This window comes from Corvus cornix, chromosome 4 (assembly GCF_000738735.6).
Source record: "Corvus cornix cornix isolate S_Up_H32 chromosome 4, ASM73873v5, whole genome shotgun sequence".
Classification (NCBI taxonomy): domain Eukaryota; kingdom Metazoa; phylum Chordata; class Aves; order Passeriformes; family Corvidae; genus Corvus; species Corvus cornix.
Window position 1 is genome coordinate 34,196,536 of NC_046334.1, and position 21,425 is coordinate 34,217,960.

At 35.3% G+C, this 21,425-nt stretch overlaps 1 protein-coding gene across 2 annotated transcripts in view; it reads right to left on the minus strand.

Annotated features, from left to right (window-relative positions):
• Positions 1 to 21,425, minus strand: part of SPOCK3 (SPARC (osteonectin), cwcv and kazal like domains proteoglycan 3) — a 171,380-nt gene that overhangs the window by 71,629 nt on the left and 78,326 nt on the right. For both annotated transcript variants that reach the window (XM_039551262.1, XM_039551261.1), the window contains one exon: positions 603 to 729. In XM_039551262.1, the coding sequence (XP_039407196.1) occupies positions 603 to 729 (127 nt within the window). The remainder of the gene's footprint in view (positions 1 to 602; positions 730 to 21,425) is intronic.

Sequence of the window (21,425 nt, forward strand, 5' to 3'; positions counted from 1 at the left end):
TGACTGAACTGACAGTAGCATTTTAAAATTACTATTTTATCTCCAAATAAGTATGAAAGAAAAGACAGGAGGGTAAAGGGCTAGAGAAGGAAGATTTGATTATGATCTTAAAACTCATAATAAGATGTTGCAAGGAAAGATATGCAGAATTACTTACACTATTACATTTTTTTTCTGGGTATGTTACGTGTATATCTAAGCGCCTGGAATTTGAAGCCCACCTTCAATGTTCAACTAGAAAATCTGACTTAATATGCCTATTCTACCCCCAGCTGGAGACACCCAACACTTTTTTGCTTCCTCAAAACCCTGCCATGGTGTCTGTCACATTGTGGAGCACTTAGTGTGTTCCATTACATTGTGGAGCACTCTTACACTCTGCTGCTCCAGGTATTACTGGTTTATGTTGCTTAGGATTTGCTACCATTTCACCTTTACATCATACAATATACTAGAATCGTTGTAGGTTGCATTCCGTAATACATTATTTTAGCCAAAACAAGTAAGTATTAGTTTGTGTTATAATACAGTATTTTATTTTCCAAAAGCTGGAATTGACTGGAACAATGAAAGATTAATTTAGTTCTTTATTCAATTCTTACCTGAGAAGAATATGTGTGACCATCTGATCCACAAACAGGATTGGTATAAACTACTGGACACTGCTTGCAGTTTGATGAAATGGGACCACCCCTCCACTGCTTATGGCCTAAACCAGCCTCTTTCATACTGTAAGTAAACAAAAAGTATGTAATTCTGATAAGCAGTAGTAAAAATAGAACATATTCAGGGTATTTTAATGAGCCTTTACAAACAGTAAGCCATACATAATTTGAACCATAAAGTTTTCTCCTACGTAAAGAACTGCCAATGTCTTTGGTATAAACTTCTTCACCTTTGTACTTTACTCACTGTAGTGATACTTGATGCCTGCATATTATTTCACTTTCTAAGACATATGAGTAGAAAGAGATAATTAAGATGATGCTTTGGTGACTGTTACACTTATCAGTGAAAGACGCTGGAATTATGTGGCAGTTACTCTTCTTTTTGTTATTAAACAGTATGAATAGAACTGTTGTATCAACACTGGTATCTAACGAGGCAACCTTTAAGTTTTAGAGAACTATATAATAAAGACTTCTCTAGAAACAGGTGTCCTTCAGAGTATTGTTTGCCCCACTTTGAACACTGCCTTTCACTGTTTACATTGCAAAATTCAGTCAACACTCAATATAAAGTTCAAAGGGAAAAAAAAGGTAATCCACTGGAGCACAGATTCAATCTACACAAGCATACATGTGTATCCTCATATAAACAGTTATATGGAGCTAGATGGATCATTTCAACTTAGGAGAAAGTTATGCTGGGTCAGACAAAAAGTCTAAAATAAGTTACTGATGCTTCTTCCCATTACTTTTGTAGCTTGTAGTTTGAGGCATATGGACATCTTCAGACAGACATGCTTTTTCTCTGTAGCTTTGAATTAATTTGTATTCATTCATTTTTCCTTTTTTTTCTTTTTTACTATGAAAGGATTTAGCAACCACTGTATCCTGAAACAGCTCCTTTATGACCTAAAAATATATGAAGAAGTAACTTCTTGCCTATAAATAAAAAAAAATAAACAATAATGCGTGATTTTTATACTGTGTTTTCTTCTTGGGATTTTAATGAGTAACCTAAAATTGATTACACTTAGAATACAGCAGTGACTTACGAGGACACACGCAAATGTTCAAACTTATAAAACCTCAAATCAAAGATTCTTTAATGGAGCAGAACTCTTTCATATTGGTTCACCTACAGATAATCAAGAACTATTTTGCTAGTAATGAATCACTGTTTGAGAAGAACTTGTCTGAAGTAATAAAAAGAAACACAAGAAAATAAACTCCTCATCCTCTGGTTTTATAATGAGTGGAGTAAAAGGCTAAAAAGCACACACCTAACAGTAAAATGGTGATGACAAAAATGAAAGCCCATTTCCAAGCTGGGAATGTTTATATGCTGTGAATAATTTTGGCTGTAAATGTGGTCTTTTAGAAGAAGAAGAAAAAAAAAATCACAGGAATCATAGAAGTTTACATTCAGGTTATGCTGTGTGATGAAATTTTGAACTGCACAGATTTTTTTACAATGTAAACAGGAACCTGAGATGCTGTACACAGACACTGTCAGTTACTATTGAAAAAGCCAGAAATAGCTTCAGTTACATGTAGCATAATGAGTATTAGAATATCAATACAGGAAGTTTTTATGTCCACCAGGAAGTATTAAAAAGGAAACAATTCAAACATACCACCTTAATTAACAATAAATAACAATCCTTTTTGATGAGTTGCATAACTTGAAGACTAAGTAGAAATCATCTCATTTCTATTATAGTAAAAAAAACCCCTGAACTGTATCTTTGCTCATGTACAATATATAGTAATAATCAGACTACTGCTGCTCCTTTCACTTGACTGAGAGTTTTCCAATCATTCACATGAGTTCCAGCATCATTAGATTATATAGATGGATGCATCTTTCTCTAACTTCTTGTTACTTTTATAGCTCACAATTATCCCAAACTGCCTCAGTAGCCTGAGGCTACTGACAGGACCAGCATCCCACATACCAACATAATTCAATTTCTGTTTATCAGAGATACAGTAACTTTAAAATGCTGTACAGATCAATTGCAAAAGTTCCAGACATCAACAGAGAGAAGCTCACTGACATCAGCAAAAACCAGAAACTGGAAGCAGAATTTGTGAGACACACAGGGAGAGCTGGTGTAGATGCCTAAAATATATCAAAGAAAGGACTAGGGGTGCTTAGTGTTTTAGTATATGTGCACCCTTGTGCATGCCCTTGATGAAGACAAGAGAAGAAAAAGGAAATAAAAAAACATTTTAGATAAAGAGAAGTAAAATCACCTGAAGGAAAAGAAAATGAGGTGTCTCAGAAAGGATCGCAAGGACAGAAACTAGAACAAGCTCAGAACATAGAAATTGCAGTTCTGTGATAAGTAGAGAGGTATGAAGAAAACAGAAAATATTTGATGTAGTCATATAAATTACCTTCCTCAACTAACCTCTGCTTTGTTAGGCTTTTAAATCCAAACTGTCCCAGGGTACTCATTTAAGGTGAACTGCGTCAAATTTCCTCTTTTACACACAACTCCTCTGAGGCCTTCAGCAGATCACTGTTACCGAAACTGGCTTCTACGTAACTAAAAATACTTTTGCAAAAAACAGATAGATTTGTATTTTTCCAAAATTGTAATGAAAGGTACAATGATAAAGAAATTATTAAAAAATGATACTTGGAAGGTATCAATCCAGAGTTACCTGGTCATGGATATGGTTTGTATGGATATCTATTCAGAAGCTTTAGCACAATGATGCTGAAAGTGGACTGTATTATCAAAGCTGCTGAACAGCTACTTTTGACTGTCAGTCACTGACAGGCAAATATGAACAGTCAATTAAAAATATTTTTAATCCTAGTTACGGTAGATACGTGCATTTCATTAAATACCTGAATAATGCATTTTACTTATATACTCAAGTATTTCCTTTCACCATTATTTAACTGCATCAGATTTGTTTTTGTTGACTGTTTCTTTGCAACCAGGTGTGGGAGTTATGTTTTCTACAGCTAGGCAATGATCACATATGAAAACTATTGACATGGAAATAACTGAGAAACTACTGTGATGATAAAAATTATCTTGAGTTATGATCATTGATGTCTGCCAACAATATCCTGAAATATGCACAAAACTTAACGGTAACATGTTACAGTTATTTATATATATATATTACATATATATAATATATAGTTATTACGTAAGTTATTACTTATGTGAGCTGTGCAGATAAAACAATATATATTTACATTTTTAAATGTTTAAACAAGAAAAAACAGCAAACAAGGCAGTTATTTAGCTTTAATAAATCATTTATTTCTTCCTTGTATTTATTATAATTCAATATGAAAGAAGAAAACCCAGACCACTGCAACTTGCAGCGAAAAAAATTCTGCGATTCTACTGCAATCACTCTAAGTGTTCTTGTACTGGTTAATATGTTGTCACATTAAATATATGATGTCATGTGAAAGTCAACCTCTTCCACCAAAAATTTCCTGAAAAGGCTTTGGTACCTGTCTTGTAATAAAATAACTATTACTGAATGCAAGCTCCGCCTTACCTGACATCGTTGACACCTAAAAGGTAAAATTAAATATATGGCCTTAATTTACCAGCAATACTTCTGATTGCATTAATTTGCATACCCCAAACTGTGCATGCCTGCCTAGAAACATAATTAGCCAATCTGCCCAATTACTCTAGCCTATGTACCTGTTTGCATACATAAACTTACCTTCCTGTATACACGGTGATTGTGCCTGCAAATACTTTGAGAATACTTAATGTAACCCATTTAGAATTTAGCTTTGAGCAACTCTTTGGCAACATGACTTATTTAATGGTAGCTATAAAATGCATGAGTACCCAATTCAATTGAAAAATGGTATTTTATAGCTAGATTTGATAACCTTCAAACGCATTTTTTCAAATACAAACTGGTAGAAAAAAGTCTGAGTTACTAAAAAATAATCTTTGAAAGAAATCTTGTAACTCTTCTCTGATAACTACATTAGCATCTTTAGGAGATTTTAGAGTTATTCCAATTTAGAGAGTCTGCCTGATATGTTTTGCCATGGCCTTTGGGGGACACAATCAGGCTGTGTCAGATTAACATAATCAGAAAAACCTCTTGTATCATAAAATCTAAATTTCTTTCATTAGAGTTGCCTGAATTTCCTTCAAAGCTGCCTTTCCATGCAGAAGCCTCTTGGAAGAAAACTATAGCTGTCAATACACTAATAAAATGTTTCTTTCAAATGTCAAAAACCTCCCAATTCATTTCTGCCAGTCTTTTTGAGTATGTCTATACTATTTTCACTTGTTTCATTACTTTCCACTATGCCTAACAAATGGAATAAAAATCCACGTGAAGAAACTAATAATAACAACTGAATAAAAATAAGATAAATAAAAAAAAATTAGTAAAATTACTGTGGGAATAAAAATAAAATACATTTTAGCAACTTTAACATTGTTGGTAAGACATTTGTACTTATTGACAACCAATCTCAGTGTTTAGCAAGTGTGAGATTACAAAAATTCAGCTATTTTTTTTCCAACAACATCTGTGCCTGAGACATTAGATTAGAAAATTATATATGATCTACTGTTTTTGTAAGGATCACTAAGCATATACATACTCAGAATGGCTCCAGAATTTAGAAGAATATTTATTTCTGAGCACGTTAAAAGAATGCTATTTACTTGTCTGCACCAGTGAACAGAAATAAGTAGATAGCATAGAGATATAAATTCTTGCTTACTCCTTCCACCTACCTGTACTATTAAATAGAAAAGTTTACACTTTAAGATAGTTTCTTTATTCTGTATGTCTATATATTAAACTACAATCTTAACCTTATGAATGAAAAAAGTTTTAAGTAATGCTGTCAAAATTTCCTGGAATAGTATCTGGTATATTTAGATTGAGTGAGTTAGCAAGTGTACCATTTTAATATGACAAAAAAACAAAGACTGCACCACAACACAGAAGTCATAGGATCATAGAACATTTTAGGTTTGAAGGAACCTTAAAGATCATTTCATTCCATTACCCCTGCCACGGGCAGAGACACCTTCCTCTAGACCAGGCCCTCCTCTGAATTCGCTCCATCCTGTCCACATCCTTATTATGTTGGAGGCCCCGCAGCTGGATGCAGCACTCCATGTGGGATCTAAGGAGAATGGAGTGCAGGGGGAGAATCACCTCCCTTGGCTGCTGGCCACGCTGCTTTGGATGCAGCCCAGGATACTTCTGAGGAAACTACTAAATTGTGAGGAAGAACTATCAGAAATTATGTAGTGTGAAGCCACGCAATGCAAGAAAGCTAAAACTGCAGACAGAACAAAGCTTGTTGAACAAGGTCAGTCAGAGCGGAGGGAAAACAAGCCACAAGTATGAAAAGTTATAAAATCATAGAACCAAAAACAGAGACAGAAGTTTAAACAACACTGAGGATCAGTTCATTTCAACGAGCCATGGAAGTCAACACATGTTATACTTGGAACTGTCTGGCCAGCAAAGACCCACTGAGTACCTGGCAAGATGCAGATCAACTGCAAGGTGGAGAGCATTGTCAGTATAGTCTAACAGCAAATTAGTTCTAGCTAAATATTGTGTTCACTTAGCAATAAGTATTTTTTACTTTTAGATAGCATGTATTCTGCTTACAGAGCCTTTATGCCCTGTAAAAACTGCTTGAATGAAGTGGTCCAGAGAGCAAAGATTACAATGATAGTTTCACAAGTTAACCATACACTGGAAGGAAACCTTGGATGAAGCAGGTGTTTACACATAGCAGAATGATCCACCTATTACATGATGTCTAACTTGGCTCTTCAGCATAGCTATTTTGGTCTCCAACATAGGAGTTGGAGAACAGTAAAGTTACAGAAAAAGGTCTTTCAATTACTTTGAAACTATATGAAAATGCATTGTAATTTAAATTATAAAGATGCTTCCCCTTTACTAAATATTGTTTTCACATATTAGAGATCATAAAAAAATTATCATTGAATCTGTAATTTTTAAGCTTATCAACTCCCCTACTGCTTTTCCTAATTCAAGTTGTTAGAGGACTTCTTCCACTTCATGTAAGAACTAACCTAAACATGACTTCTTTCCTTTCAGTGGATATATGCATTTTTACTCACTGACCAGACGGTAAGAAACGAAGAATCTCCTAACTTACAGTTACTTAAGTGTTACTAAAATTAGAAAAAAAAGGCTCTATTATTTTAATCTATAAAATCTTAAACGTTCCATGAAATATCTCACTAATAATCAAGAGTTAAATTTTTCACAACAGAAACTAATAGTAATAAAGTTGTGAAGATTTGAATAGCTTCAGTGACTACATGGGATGCTCAAAATTTTAAGTCATTCCAGGACTGAAGCCTCAAAGAATTTAGTACACATTTACTTGATATAGCATATATGCAGTATTACAAAAGAAACTGAGATTCATACACAAACATACCACACTTTGGTAAAGCAATTATGTATTTTAGGAAGATTTTTAAGAGTGCATATTAACTTATGAACTTAGACTTTACCTTTTGATCACTTGCCAAGATACGCAAATGTCTTTCGTGTTTTTTATGCTAATCTAAGTGCTTGACCCTGTCATAATGCAATGTTTTAATAATTTCTTGGGGATATTACCTTTTCTCAGAACTGTTTTCATTTTATAATGCCGAAAGAATTTCTAAACACTTCACAAACCTATCACTTTCTACTTTGCAAAGATAGAACATTATATAGATTTTGTGTGTGTACTCAGCCTTGAAGAGTTTACCTCTTTGAATATAAATATATTCACTATGTATTAGTTCTGTTGGAAAAAGACATCAATTTGTGTTCCAAAGAAAAGCAGAGATTTTTCAATGTTTTCCAAAACAGATAACACAGAAGCAAAAGTAACCTCTTTTTTCTTTAACACATTATTTAATAAAGCAGAAACCCTTTTTTTTGAGACAGAAAATAGTTCTCTTCAGTCAATAGAGACAATTTTAAAAACTACAGCTAATAACCAGAGCATTGTGTCACATCTTAAATTCTTAGTAGTCTGCTGAACAGGAATCCAAAATTCCCTAATAGTGAGCAGAGTGCAATAATTTCATTTGTTAGCATCAGCATGTTGCGAAACTGCAAGTGAGGGTATTGGTTTAATTTTTCAATGGTGATATGTCTATTATTCATAGAGAATTCAAAGTTATTAATTCAGAATCTGTTTTGCATAATATGATGCCTTTTGTTACCTGCATTTGATAATCCAATTAAGACACAGTTCTCATTAGAGAGCATCTTAATGCTTCTGATTCATAAAAAATGAGCGAATAAAAATAACTTAAACATGAAAAAAATTAAAATAAATGAAACAATCAAATAACTAATAATCACCTCTACAACCCAAAGCAGACAAATAGTAACAATAGTTTGACTAATATTACTATGAGGATGTTTACTCTTCCAACACTCACTACTTTATGTTGAACATAATTACAGATTAATTTTCACTAGAAAATTGCTACTTTTTCTATTGGCTCAAAACACTGGGTGCCACAAAAACGTTCTTTCACCATTATAAGAATAGATTGATATTCCACTCATCAGATTCAGAACTCTGCAGAGCGATTCTCATGCAATCTATCTTTCTCATTGCCTGGCAAGTGCAAGTTGCACCCCTGCTGCCCATGCTCCCACCTCCTTCTTCCCTCATGCAGGATCAGTCACAGTGTCTGCTTAAAAATACAGACAGAAAAGAAGGCAGAAAAACCCATTTACAAGCATCACAGTAATCAATATCGGAAAGAAGGATTTCCATTTACTTCCTTTAATATTATCAACATATGTGTGCTGTGTTAATGACTTAAATTTATGTTTTCTATACTCCATTCTTTAGGTAGGCTTACAGGTAGAAAATATCTGTTATTGATCAATTTCAAAAGAACATGTTTGGGTTTTTTTCTTTCTGAATAGTAAGTACAGAAGGTAACTAAAGAAATATACTTTGAGTCAAAATTGAAAAACTTAAGGAGAGACATAAGGAATCTGTCTCTCCAGATTGTATTTAACTATTCTGAGCTCCTCGTTACACCTGTGAGGAATAATAAGCCACTTTTACAAAGAAAACATTCAAAGCATTCATGTTCAGGGATCTGAGTATCCCTTAATTGCACAAGTTACCCCGGGTTGCTTCAGAGTCCCTTTATGGCACAAAACCTTGTAGCCACCCATTTTAACAAATGTTCTTTGCTCTTTAGCATAGCTGTGGAGGGAGTGATACTTCCCTCCTCCACAACCCCTGCTTTAGCTTTTATTGTATAGTACTTAACTCCATTCATCAGCGTGTCCATCTGGGTGGTTGATGCTGCACCCACCACCTACACCCATTTACATTAAACAACTCTGAACTGTACTCATCTAAATCAATAATTCTGCTAAACAAGAAAACCACATAATAGACATAATAGACCTCTTTATGTATTATCTACTGCCTGGTGCTGAGGAGCAATACAGGGGCACATAGGACAAGGGGTGATGTCTTTACACTGAAAGAAGGTAGGTTTAGATCAGATATAGAAAGAAATTCCTCACTATGAGGGTGGTGAGGCACTGGAACAGGTTGCCCAGAGAAGTTGTGGACACCCCATCCCTGGAAGTTTTCAGGCCCGGGCTGGATGGGGCTTTGAGCAACCTGGTCTAGTGAAAGGTGTTCCTGACCATTACAGGGGTGTTGTATTAGATGACTTTAACGTTCCTTCCAACCCAAACCATATTATGAATAAGGCTTGAAATAGGCCAGCTGTCTTGATAATTTTAGAGCTAGAATTACTTGCCCTTAATTCTACAGCCAAAACAATTTCAAAAGCATAGAGACAACAACATGTCTGCAGTTAAAGATTCTAAGGCATAGCACGCACATGGACAGAAAATTGTGTTATGCATTGGTGCTCAGGATTACAAGTAAAATCTCTATAGTATTTAAATTAAAACTAAAGAAGTATTATCTCAAACTAGTTTTGCTGTTGTGGTTACTCTAGGTCACCTTTGACAAACGCTGTGATGTTTTTAGATGATGTTGTTAATCAGGTGTTAAAAGAGCACTTGCAAGCTACAAACAACACTGCTTTACAGTTCATGAGTTTTTAAGAGAATTATCTATATCCGTGAATCAGTACCTCAGGAAACTCCTGTATTCTGGCACTGGTTCATAGCTATGGCATGTCTGTGAAAGAGAGAATTCCTTTAGATCATGTAGACAACTGTCAGCTTACTGTACTGTAATCTTTCAAGTGCTCTTTAGACAGACGGAAGAGCACCTATCAGCACCAATTTTCTCACTCCTGAAGAGGGAGAGCAAGAGGAGAAAAAAAACAAACAAACAAGAGACAGAAAGGCTTTTCAGCTTGGTATTATCTTTTCTGCCAGTATCATATCTTCTGAGTTTATGAATGATGCCTGATAACATCAGAAAGTGGGAAAATAGAGCTGACAAGCTTTTATCATGTAGAGGTCTGCTCAGACAAAACATAGAGCAGCAAGTGTATGGTAAGACGATAAATGAGAGAAAACAGGTTCTCAAACTATAAACCATAGAGGATCATCTGCTGGAATATACTAACTTATTCTATTGATATTCTTTTATATTAAAAGAACATAAATATTAATTATTAATATATTAAATATATTATTAAACCCACACAGATAGACACAGTTATTGCTGTGTTGGAAATAAACCGGACAGTTTAAAACAAAACCCTGCTACTTTCATTGGCATCTATAAATGAAGGTATTTTTAAAACATAAAAGATTATTTGTGCTATTGCTTGAGGCAAGAAAATCAAAGAGATTTAAAGCGTGAGTTATTCTAGTCTGACAATTCACACATATAAATAGATCATGTTACAAATGAAAATTTAATACAAACCAGACATATCCATGATGAAGTATGTGTGCCAGAATATCAATGAAAAACAAATTGTCAATAATACTGCCAAAAGTAGTTTTACTAACTACTGTAATGCTATTTCAAATTATTTAGCCTAGCATGACAGAAGTTCTCTTTTATTATTTATGTTGGCATTATATTTCCCTTTATGTCTGCAAGAAAAAACAAACTCAACTTGATTCCATAAAATAATCCGATAGGCAAAAAAACTGGAAATAACTTCTTCTTCTGCCATTAAAAAGTCGGCAATGTTCCAATTTTAATTCCTTTCCCTTTTATTTTAATGTTCATCAAAATCAACAGTATAGGGTCTTCCTTACTTTTTCTTTCTTCCTTCCTCAGTTACTCTGATGTGGGTCTCATAAAATGGTACCTACAGGATAATACATGATCTGTTCTTTTTCCATTCAAGCCGCCATAAAGCATATCTTACTGGACATGACTGCATAAACATTAAGCCATGCTTAGTGAAATCACGAAGTACTGTGATGAAGAAAAGTAATATAGAAAAAGTGAGAAGAATTATTTGAAGAGACAGAAAAAGAGTAAACAAAACCACAACAAAAACGCTAAGAGAGCAAATCTTAGATAAACAAAAACACATTATAAAAGCTAAAACACCAATAATCAATATTTCTGGGATGGTAACACAAAGGGAATTGCAGTTCAGCTTTCAAGGCTCTGTTTGTACTTTGACGTCTTCATTCTGCAGCACACAAAATTTGGAAAATTCTCTGAGTATTTCAAAAATTATTTCCAACTGCTCAGAAAAAGCTGAAAAATCAGACACCTAAGGCTTCACCTTTTCCTCAGTTTAATTACTCCTAGAGGGTCTACATTTTCATATAACTGGGGTCCTTGCTGGTGCCTCAGCTGGCACTGAGTACTGACACTCCCTACTCTGCATACCGTAACACAGTATTGTTCCTGGTTTAGCTGCCTTATTTCATCTTCAAAGTCATGACTGCAAACCAAAAAATTCACCACTCAGCCTCATGGCTGAACACGTTTCCAAGTATTTTGCTTTAGAAGACCAACCACAAATTCAGCTTTGAAGTCCCAAAATCGCAATGCAGTAAGAGTGATAAAAATGCTGTGGTTACATGGAAGAAGGAAAAAATAATATATTGAGAAATGACAAGTGGAAATAGGTATTGTCTGTCCCCACTGAGGGGCACAAAAAAGCATTTCATAATTTGCTTTGGAAAGCATCTGTTTGCACAAAAGAAGGATTGTTTTAAAAATCTTGAGAGGGGACAGTGCTGTTTTTTCCAGTGGCATTTTAACTCTCTACTTCATAATTTTGCTCAACCTTTATTTTTACTGCAGTCTTTATAGGTTCAGGCATATCTAAATAACTGTTATCTTTTGGTGTCTAAATTACTTTGTCAAGACAGCAAACTGTGGTATCTCACTGGACTAGTGTCCAGTCTGCTGATCAAGTATAGAATCTCCTTTTAAGACAGCAGCTGGAAAGCTGGAAAGGAACAGCTGAAAACAACAGCTAGAAGGAACTTAAGAGTAAGGTGACCAGAGGCAAAACTTACAACTCTGTTGTGAAGAACAGGATTGCCACATGCCAGAAAGTTAGCTGTCTTACCTGCATGCTAGCTTAGAGGATTCCTCTAGTTCTTCACACACACATTTCTCAACCTTCCTTTTAACCACAATGTGGACCAAGAGCTCTGTGGCAGGAGTGTCTTTCAGAATTAAACAGGTTCTTAAAATTTCTTTGGAATCTACTGCCTCATGTATTCTTCCCTTTCCTCCATTATGAGAGTAAATTAAACTAACTGAGCCATGATTACAGAAATAAAATCCTGTCATAGTCATTCTTAGTAAGTTAGCTTTAAGTTAAGCACCCATTTTCCAGTGTCTTCCTCCAAATGTCTCTTTAGGTCTTTGATCATATTTTCAATGCTCAGAAGTGTTTCTGTTTCTGGTATGTGTCATTTATTAAGGTGGTCATAGATAACACAGCTATTAAATACATTGTGGGACCTCCCTCAAAACGATTTCTTATCATTTACGGACTATTCTCTTTACCATTCTTTATGAATTTCCATGTTTTGTTTGTTTTTATATCTACTGCACCTGCATAAGTTTTCCAAGTTTTTCATAATGACCCTTTGTGTTTGCTTCTCAGTTGAAGAATAAGCAATTACTGATCCTATCAGAAATTATCTTGTTTTACCATTTGAAGATAGGAGAGGTGAATTAGGGCATGACAGAAGTACTGCAGTGTAGGTAAAAAACCTCCTGCATTTGTGCTTTGAAGTAAATAGTTGTATGATGTCATAAAACTTCTGGATGTCAGTACACTTCTAGAATTTGAAAGAAATTCAGTTTTCTAGACCTCTCAAATCAGTTAAAAAAAAAAAAAAAGCTGAAGCTACCCTAGAAGTGTTGGTTCTCTGTGAAAGAACTGTATGGGTAGAAAAGTCAAAAGTACAAAGGTCTCCAGTGTTAACTATAATAATGAATAAGGGAACAGCAAGCCCTCACCTCCTACTTCCTGACATATAAGTTTGTTTTATGATATCTAAGATGATCCAGAGGATCTTGGCTCCATACCAGAGGATCTTACCTCCATACCTTTTAGAGACTTTAGTAGCATGCCCAATGGTGCAAAATCAAACACTGACAACCTCAGGATATTACTTTCCTGTAGTCTTACATTTATCACTCTACTCCCCAGCTTAAATCTCCTCTCAGGCAATCTTTTCTCTTACTTGCTTCTATCTTGCACCAATGAGTTTGGGGTTGAAGAAGAGATGATGTCTGGGGTTATCTTTAAAAAGAAGGCCCAACAGAAAAAGCTTGGAACATACCTTGTGTTCAATTTAGGGATCAAAACTTCAAATCAGCTTTCATAAGTATGCAAATCTTTGTACTACAAACATTCATTGGCAATTAATGTGCAAACGGTAAAGGCAAAGGCAAGGGGAATGAATTCTTCAAGATATGCAAATATTTGCAGAAACATTTAGGTGCCCAGATCTTCAGCTGATCAAGAAATGAAGTAATCTCTAAATTACAATAATTATCTGAAATGTTGACACACATGAAACTCTTTGACAAGAAAAAGTCCACGTAGGTGTATTCCTCTATGAAACATCTTTCCCAGAGGCATTATTTCTAAGATTCAAAAGGTCGTATTTTACAACAGTTGTTATTTTAGACTCTGAACTAAAATAATATACACCTAAGGGAGAAAGAATAATAATTAGAAAGTAGAACAGAAAAATGATGTCCACACACAGAGTTATGCTTGAAAACACAAAGAATTAAATAATTTTAAATCAGAGTGAAAAAATTAAGGATTGATGACTACATATCCTTCATGATGATAATTTTGGATGGCTTGATCCATAGGTGCTATGAACCAGTTCAGTGGTCTGTTAATCTTTTTACTCCTTTAGTTAGTGGAGAAAAGTTGTCCTGAACACAGGAGAGAATTGACACTTCTTTTTCTATGTAATTTGTTAGTTTGTTTGGGGGTGGTTTTGTTTGTCTGCTTTTTATTGCTTTATGGAACAGTCTAGGAATTACAAGTCTGTGTTTATTAGAAAAGTGTTATACTTTAAGCATTGTTGCTATTGCATCTGGAACTTCAGGCAACACTCAATCTATAAAATTATGATGCATCCTGAATTCTGTGCACTTTTGCAATCTTATAAAAAACCACATCTACTATTATAAAATGCTTATATAAATTTTACCCCCAAAGTGTACCTGCCCGTGAATGTTCAAATGTATCATTGAAGGTCTATATTTTAAAGAAGTATCCCTCAAAGGAATTGAACCAGAACACGCTGGAGTCACAGCTGCTCTGAGTTCAGGTTTCCTCAGGTGTAACCTCTTCTTTTCCTCACTCAGAAGTTTTGTTTAGACAGAATTTGAGTATTTCTTTGAGATTTCCAGACACAGAATCTATAGTGCCACACACCATGTGTGGATAGTCTGTGCATGTACAATAAACCCAAAACAACCCTGAAACCACCAGACAGACAGTGCTTGAATTAAGGCAAGCTTTAAAACCAGCCCTAACTGTACTGTGATTATAAGAATTTATTATTATTACTACTACTACTACTAATAGAGAAGATGCGTAGGGGTTTTAGGAAAAGTATTTGTGTGGTGCAAGCATTCCAGTATGTAGATTTTGACATAAAATAAAATAAAAATAAAAAATGAGAAGGTAATTTTTTTTAGGCCATAAGGATCTAATATAGAATATATAGTAGTCTGTGGGAAAAGCGACACACCCAAGTAAAATATTTCTGTTCTCTTGTAGCAGACTACAGCATTTTTTTAAAGCAAACCTACTTTAGACAATCTGGACACATGAAAAGGGTTTTGGCATTTGATTTTACACAAAAGATAAAAATACTACCAGACATAAAACCCCCTTATATAATTGACCATGTAACAAAGACAAACATTTAGAGACTCCTGACATGCCTTTAGCATCCTGAGTACACTATTTGATTTCCAAAAGCAGTAATACATTTTACTGCAAAGTCGCAATATATGCACATACTTCACTCAATGATGACAAAGACCTCCAGCTGCTACAATTATTATTATAGTATTATATACTATAATTATTACAATACAATGTTTTTCTCAATATTGGAAACCTTAAATGTATTGTTTTACATAAATGGAAATTAGTACAATGCTTTCTATTCCCTGAACACTACTCAGCTTCACACACTATCCTTTTCCCACCTCTGGTACATAGCAGAACAACAGATGTATTCAAAGCCTATAAACACAACCTATGAACCAAAACTTCCACATAAAATGAAATGCATAAGAACTGATGCTAGGTAGTAATAAAACCACCTCATTATAACCAAAATCAAGTTTTAAAACCTGTAGAAGAACCCTTCATATATAAGCATCCTGAAATTCTACTGTGTTCCATTACCCAATGTTACAGTATTTCAGTAATACTGAAAGAAAAAAAAAAAACAAATCCCTGAACACACAACCCACAAAGAAACTCCAAATTAAGAATTAAGTGATTACAAATGTTTGCACCAGCTACTTTAGAATTGATAATATATCCTAATAAAGGACACTGAAAACACATTCTGACAGCTAATTTTTAAAGCACCGTAAAAACCTATCACAAGCTCAATAGGTATTTTTAGGAAGGGGCATTGAATTGTTCCTGAATTCACTTTGCTTAATTTTTCTAATAAAGGAATATTCAAATATTTTATTCTTTTTATTTTGTATTATTTCAGTGTTTACAGTCCTACACAGTCTTACTGCTGTGGACTGCAATCACGACTTCACAGTTATGGGCAGAGAAATAATTTATAAGCACTGTCTTCACCATTCTTCCTAATTTTTTTTACAAAAAAGCAATCTTTTAAAGTAGATTCTCAGGAATACTGGAAGGGAAAAGACCATTTTAAAACAACACAACAAAAACTCACACACCATGTTTTACAAACAGGACGGTACAGGAACATCCCCCAGGACTAGTCAAAATTGCACAATCTACCAGCAAAGCTTTCCTAGATAGTCACATTCTTTCCTGTGATCTAGTTTATGAACACAAGTGTCCTAACTCACTGCTTCTTAGGAGGTGGTACAACTGAGTGTGCCTTCAGCCACCATAAGCAAGACAGAGAGAAATACAGCAAGCTGAAATCCGTTTCTCTGAAAAGAATTCCAATCCTAATTTATAATCTCATTGCAGAATTTCTAAGTAGAACTCTCATGATCACAAAAAAATTCATCATGCACACTGATATCCAGTGCACCCTCTCACTCCTACAGGCAACTGAGAATCTGAACAAGCTTCTTACTGGAGCAGGTAGAATATTAATAGGCCCAGGACTTACTAAATTAACTTAAGTCCATATGATTTAGTCTAGCATAGGACTCCACATTTTCCTTAAAAAAAGGCATACCATGGATTTTTGAATGGGGACATTATAGGGGAAAACACCTGCTCTGCTAACAGATAGAATACAAAGGCTCTGTTTAGGTCTCCTTTATTTAAGGTCTGCTTGACATACTAAAAAAAAACCAAAACCAAACCCAAACAGTAAAAAATTAATAATTTTGATTTCTACAGACACAGTTTGGGGAGGGCAGGGGTCAGATAAATTTTTTCCATAAGGACAGCAACTTTTGAGTTTTGAAGCTGGGCAGCAAGAAGTATAAATATTGTATAGCTTATTTACAACCTTAATAAATAGTAAGGCTGATACGGACAACACTGATACTGCAATATACAAAGTAGTCAACATAGGTGGCTTCCACTAGTGTTAGCAAAGTTCCATACAGAGGGAGAATGAATTCCATGAGAGGATCCTGTTTTCCTCTAGCTGTGTACCCAGAATTCCTACTAAAATGCATGGAGGAAACACAAGCTCACCAAGGAATTAACAGGCTTCACAACAAACGCAGAATGTATGATGCACAGTGTTACTCGCCTTTTTTCCTCCCCAATGCATTGAAATGGAGAGTAAAAAAAGAAGCTTCATTTTCTTACTTTAATAAATTAAATTGCATAGCACATAAAAATCTCCAACATATTCAAATTTTCACCTCTCGTAAGCACATAAAAGTCCAAATTATCTTCTCCACAAGTTCAATTAAGCTACGGCTAAGCAAATTTCCTTTTCAGTACTTTGTAGAGTGCAAGTATGATCACAATGGCATAGTTACACAATAATTGGTCTAATCAAAGCTATATAATGTTTGTATTGTGAATGAAGCAGTGTTGCTCATTAGCCTATTACAAAGAATTACTGTAAATTCAGCCTACGTGCAGCATCACTTCCTGTGCAAACCAACACAGATAATGCAACAAGCTTGAAACACTGCCAAGCTTGCAGACTGGCAGCACAAATTATGCAAAGAAACAGAAAGCCTTCAGTAGATTCAATAGAGCTTAGAGGATAAGAATGATTAAGTGTTTCTGTGTACAACTACAAATCACAGTAATGAATCAGACTAAAATTTCCAATAAGGGACTTAACTGCACCAGCTGGCCTTCTTCAGCAGCATTATAATGTGAAATGATGACATCCTAAATAGCAGTGTTTGCAACTTTCAGAAAATCTACCCAAAGCAAGTCCTTTGTTTTGCTTCAGTTTTTTGAAAGCTTGTTTGTTTTGTTGGGGTTTTTTTTTAAATAATAAAACACTGCAGCACCTAAAATTAAAGGAAAGCTACAAAGCCATACTGTTCCTTCTTCTCTGCTTCTTTTCCTTTTTTTCTAACCAAATGAGAAAATCTTCCATATCAGCTCTAATAGATTTGGTTTCAAAACTGCTCAGACTACTGAATACAACTACAGATTTGCAATTACATCCTTTTTCTTTTTTTAATCAGAAATTTAGTGGTAACAAGTCTAAGTTAAAACCCCTGTTCTCCTTCATTGCAAAGGATGGGAAATAGCAAAATACCTCAGGTTCAAAAGTATGATGGAAAATCTGGGATACATGTATCCATACAATATGAACAAGAAGAATACATATGCATGCGTACATATTCATTCATATGTATGCATTATATATGTGTGTGCATTTTTCTCACATACAGGAAAAATAAGCCTCTCACATATTTGGACTTCTTCACTTTTTATGCTTGGGGGCATAATCTCAGCCACGCAGTACCCGCATGAATAGAAACAGAGTGGAATTAGTGTTACTCCGAGCTTCTGTCGCATGACCCAGGCTAATCCACTTCATGCTCCAGGGCCCAACACTCATCACTTCCAAGGTGAGATGGAACATTTTCCTCAAGTTAAAATACTAAGGTGACCATACTCAGGGAAGAACTTCCGATAATCTACCTCATATAAAATGTTAGACTGGTTTTCCACATTCTTCAGAAAACTGGAAGAAGGAAGAGTCCAAGGCACGATAATGGTCTGGATAACTAATAACTTGAACCAAATGAGCACTCCAAAATGTCACTTAAACCAAAACCCTGAAAGAAGTTGTAACAAGATTAAATGCTACCAGAAAATCTATGAAACTATCCAACTCCTCCACCTTAATAAACCGGATTAGGTGATGCAATATCTTTACCACTATCAGCTTCCATGAGTCTGTAATAAAGTGACACTCTTTAACATGCTTTAACAGTGAAAGTGTCGTAACTTGAAGACTGCACCCACAGGCAGAAATACTACAGCATTTTTATTAATCCCTAAATTCAGATCCTACTCCACACAGGCTTGGGGCATGGAACCATTGTCACTAAACCTAACTTCATTTAACAAAACTCTTAAGAGTGACTAATTCTTAGAGAGTGAACTCTGTACCATTAGGCCTTCTACACTACTCACCTCTACCCAGCTGTGCACCTTACAGATGTCCAGAGTCTGCACATTTCTCCGCAACCTGCCTTGTGGAGCGTTAATAGAAAAAGAGCCACTATCATTTTTTATTTCTTACTTTTAACTTGGTGAAATGCTTTCTTATTATTACTCTCCATTCATAACTAGTGAATTCTCATCATTTTCCAGGTGATAAACATCTGTAACTGAAATGTTTTTACCATGAAAAAGTTGCCTCTCCCACCTTAACCTTTAATAAAATGGGGTAAGGCTTTTTTCAGACTTGCTAGTATTACCAGAATCTGTGGCCTAGTTAATATTTATTGGAAACCCGTTACTACTGTTTCTTACTCTGAAACCTAAGAATAAATGATTGGAGAAGGTAAAAAATCCAACAAAGAAATAGTTTGATATCATTACACAAGTAAGTGCTGTCAGGTCTTTAAACATTGTTATTCCATCGTAACGTGCAATGGCAGAGACAAATGCAATCTATTTCTGCCATAGCAGGGAACCATTGTGTTGATCTGCACAATTCACCTAAACGAACTGGCAAGAGCATAGCAGGACCTTCACAGTGGGGGAAGGAGGCATTATGTCTGGTGAGGAATTCATAAATGAGAGAGATCTACATCTGCCCAGAAAAACTGCACACACCTCCAATGCACCGAATAATTCAATGCCTCCAAGCATTGATTGATTAAATGCATCCAATCAATTTCACACAATACTTTTCTTCTACTTATGGAAGAAGAAAAAGAGACTGGTTTTTATCAGATTCCACTAGGCTCAATGAGTAAGTACAAGATTAGTCACTAGGTTCTAGTGTTCAAAGAAACCGGGATTTACTTGAAACATGATTTTTGGCCCAAAACTGTTTTGCAATTTCCTAATTTTCAGAACTTTTAGACAAATCATATGGAGAGAGTCTTCACCGGTTTCCAGCTGTAAGCAGTAGAATCTTGCAATGGTCTGTACAATAACTAGGTCTCAACTGAATTAATCTCCTTTGTAAACTGTCTCCTGCAGCTGGTTTGAGATAAAAGCAAAGAGAAATATTTGAAGAAGACAGAGCCTGCACCTCTTCTTCTTTCTTTCACCTTTACCTGTTAGGCTTAAATAGTTTTGACAAACACGGAACACAAAAAGGATTCCTATAACAGTAATTCACCTGAAACCACAAGCACTGTCCCATGTTTACAGTTATGCTTACATTAAAATTCTCTGCTGGGTAGCAACCCTTGCCCATTTTTTCAAGTTTTCCTGCTCTTCATCTGCAGCTGATCTACCAGCTTAGAACTTCACCTATATATAGCTCAGCTTAGTACCACAGCCTATTATTCACAGAATACCAACCTTAGTGAAAATTACAGTATGTGTCAATATCATAACTGTCTGTTTCAAATCTAAGAGAAAGTTAACACATTTTTCAGCAGGACCTGTAAATCTAGGATAGCTCAGCGCTGGACTAACCTTTACACTTTTCTGAGCCTGGTTAGTTACAAGCTTGCACAGCCTTAATGAGCTCCTATATGTTGTGGTGTCTGCACGTATCCTTTCTTTCCTTGCTCAAAGTGCCAACAAGAAGTACATGAAGATTTAAGTATTTATCCCTACCAACTGCTGCCCTGCATATACAAAAAGCACACATTCCATCACGGGCATTATGAAATGTCCATTACCACCTACAGCCCTCTCCTCTGACTCATCCCTTTTTATTTCCTGTCCAACTGTCTTTTGGGGAACACTCACTTAACTTCTTTCCTCCTCCCCAAGCTTACAGGGGTGAACTCATAGTTGCCAGAGATTCCTAGTACCACACACGCAAATAACTAAATCTCCTGAGAGTAAAGAGATTGGAAACTAAAATGAGTAGACGATTTCTCTTGGTGTGATGAATATCGTGCCTGTCACTGTAACACTCACATCAACACATCCCAGTATTAGCAATATTGTATTTCATATTCTGCAAGTTGTGTCTGTAACTGAATAAAGTGTACTCCAAAGCATTTCACTATTTCATGTAAAGACCCTTTACAGGCTTTCTTCCCCATAAGGCCCTTTCACTTAACCAATAAACTGGAAAGCACAATGGGATGGCAAAACACCATTCAGCCCAAAGGAAAAGTTAATGACAATTCCCAGATTACAAAGAATCAATGAAAAGTCTATTTTACACCACAGTTTGAATTACCTGTTTATGATGCATTCTAGTGCAGGCAGATACTCCCTTTACCCCAGCAATCCACAAGAGAATAACATGAACAACATTTATATATATACATCTATCTATCTATCTATCTATATATCTCCTGCATGCTTTCCCCTCAGCCGCTCAAGTACATTATCTTTCTTTCACAGCTAAGTGTGTAGCACACAGAACACAGCTCCCAACACAGTTAGAGCCAGCAGAGATGCAAATGCTGTTACCTGCTACCAACAAAAACCTTGCTCCTTTAAGCATTTTCAAAATTCTGGTACTTCCAGCTATTCTCATGACCTATGATCTATA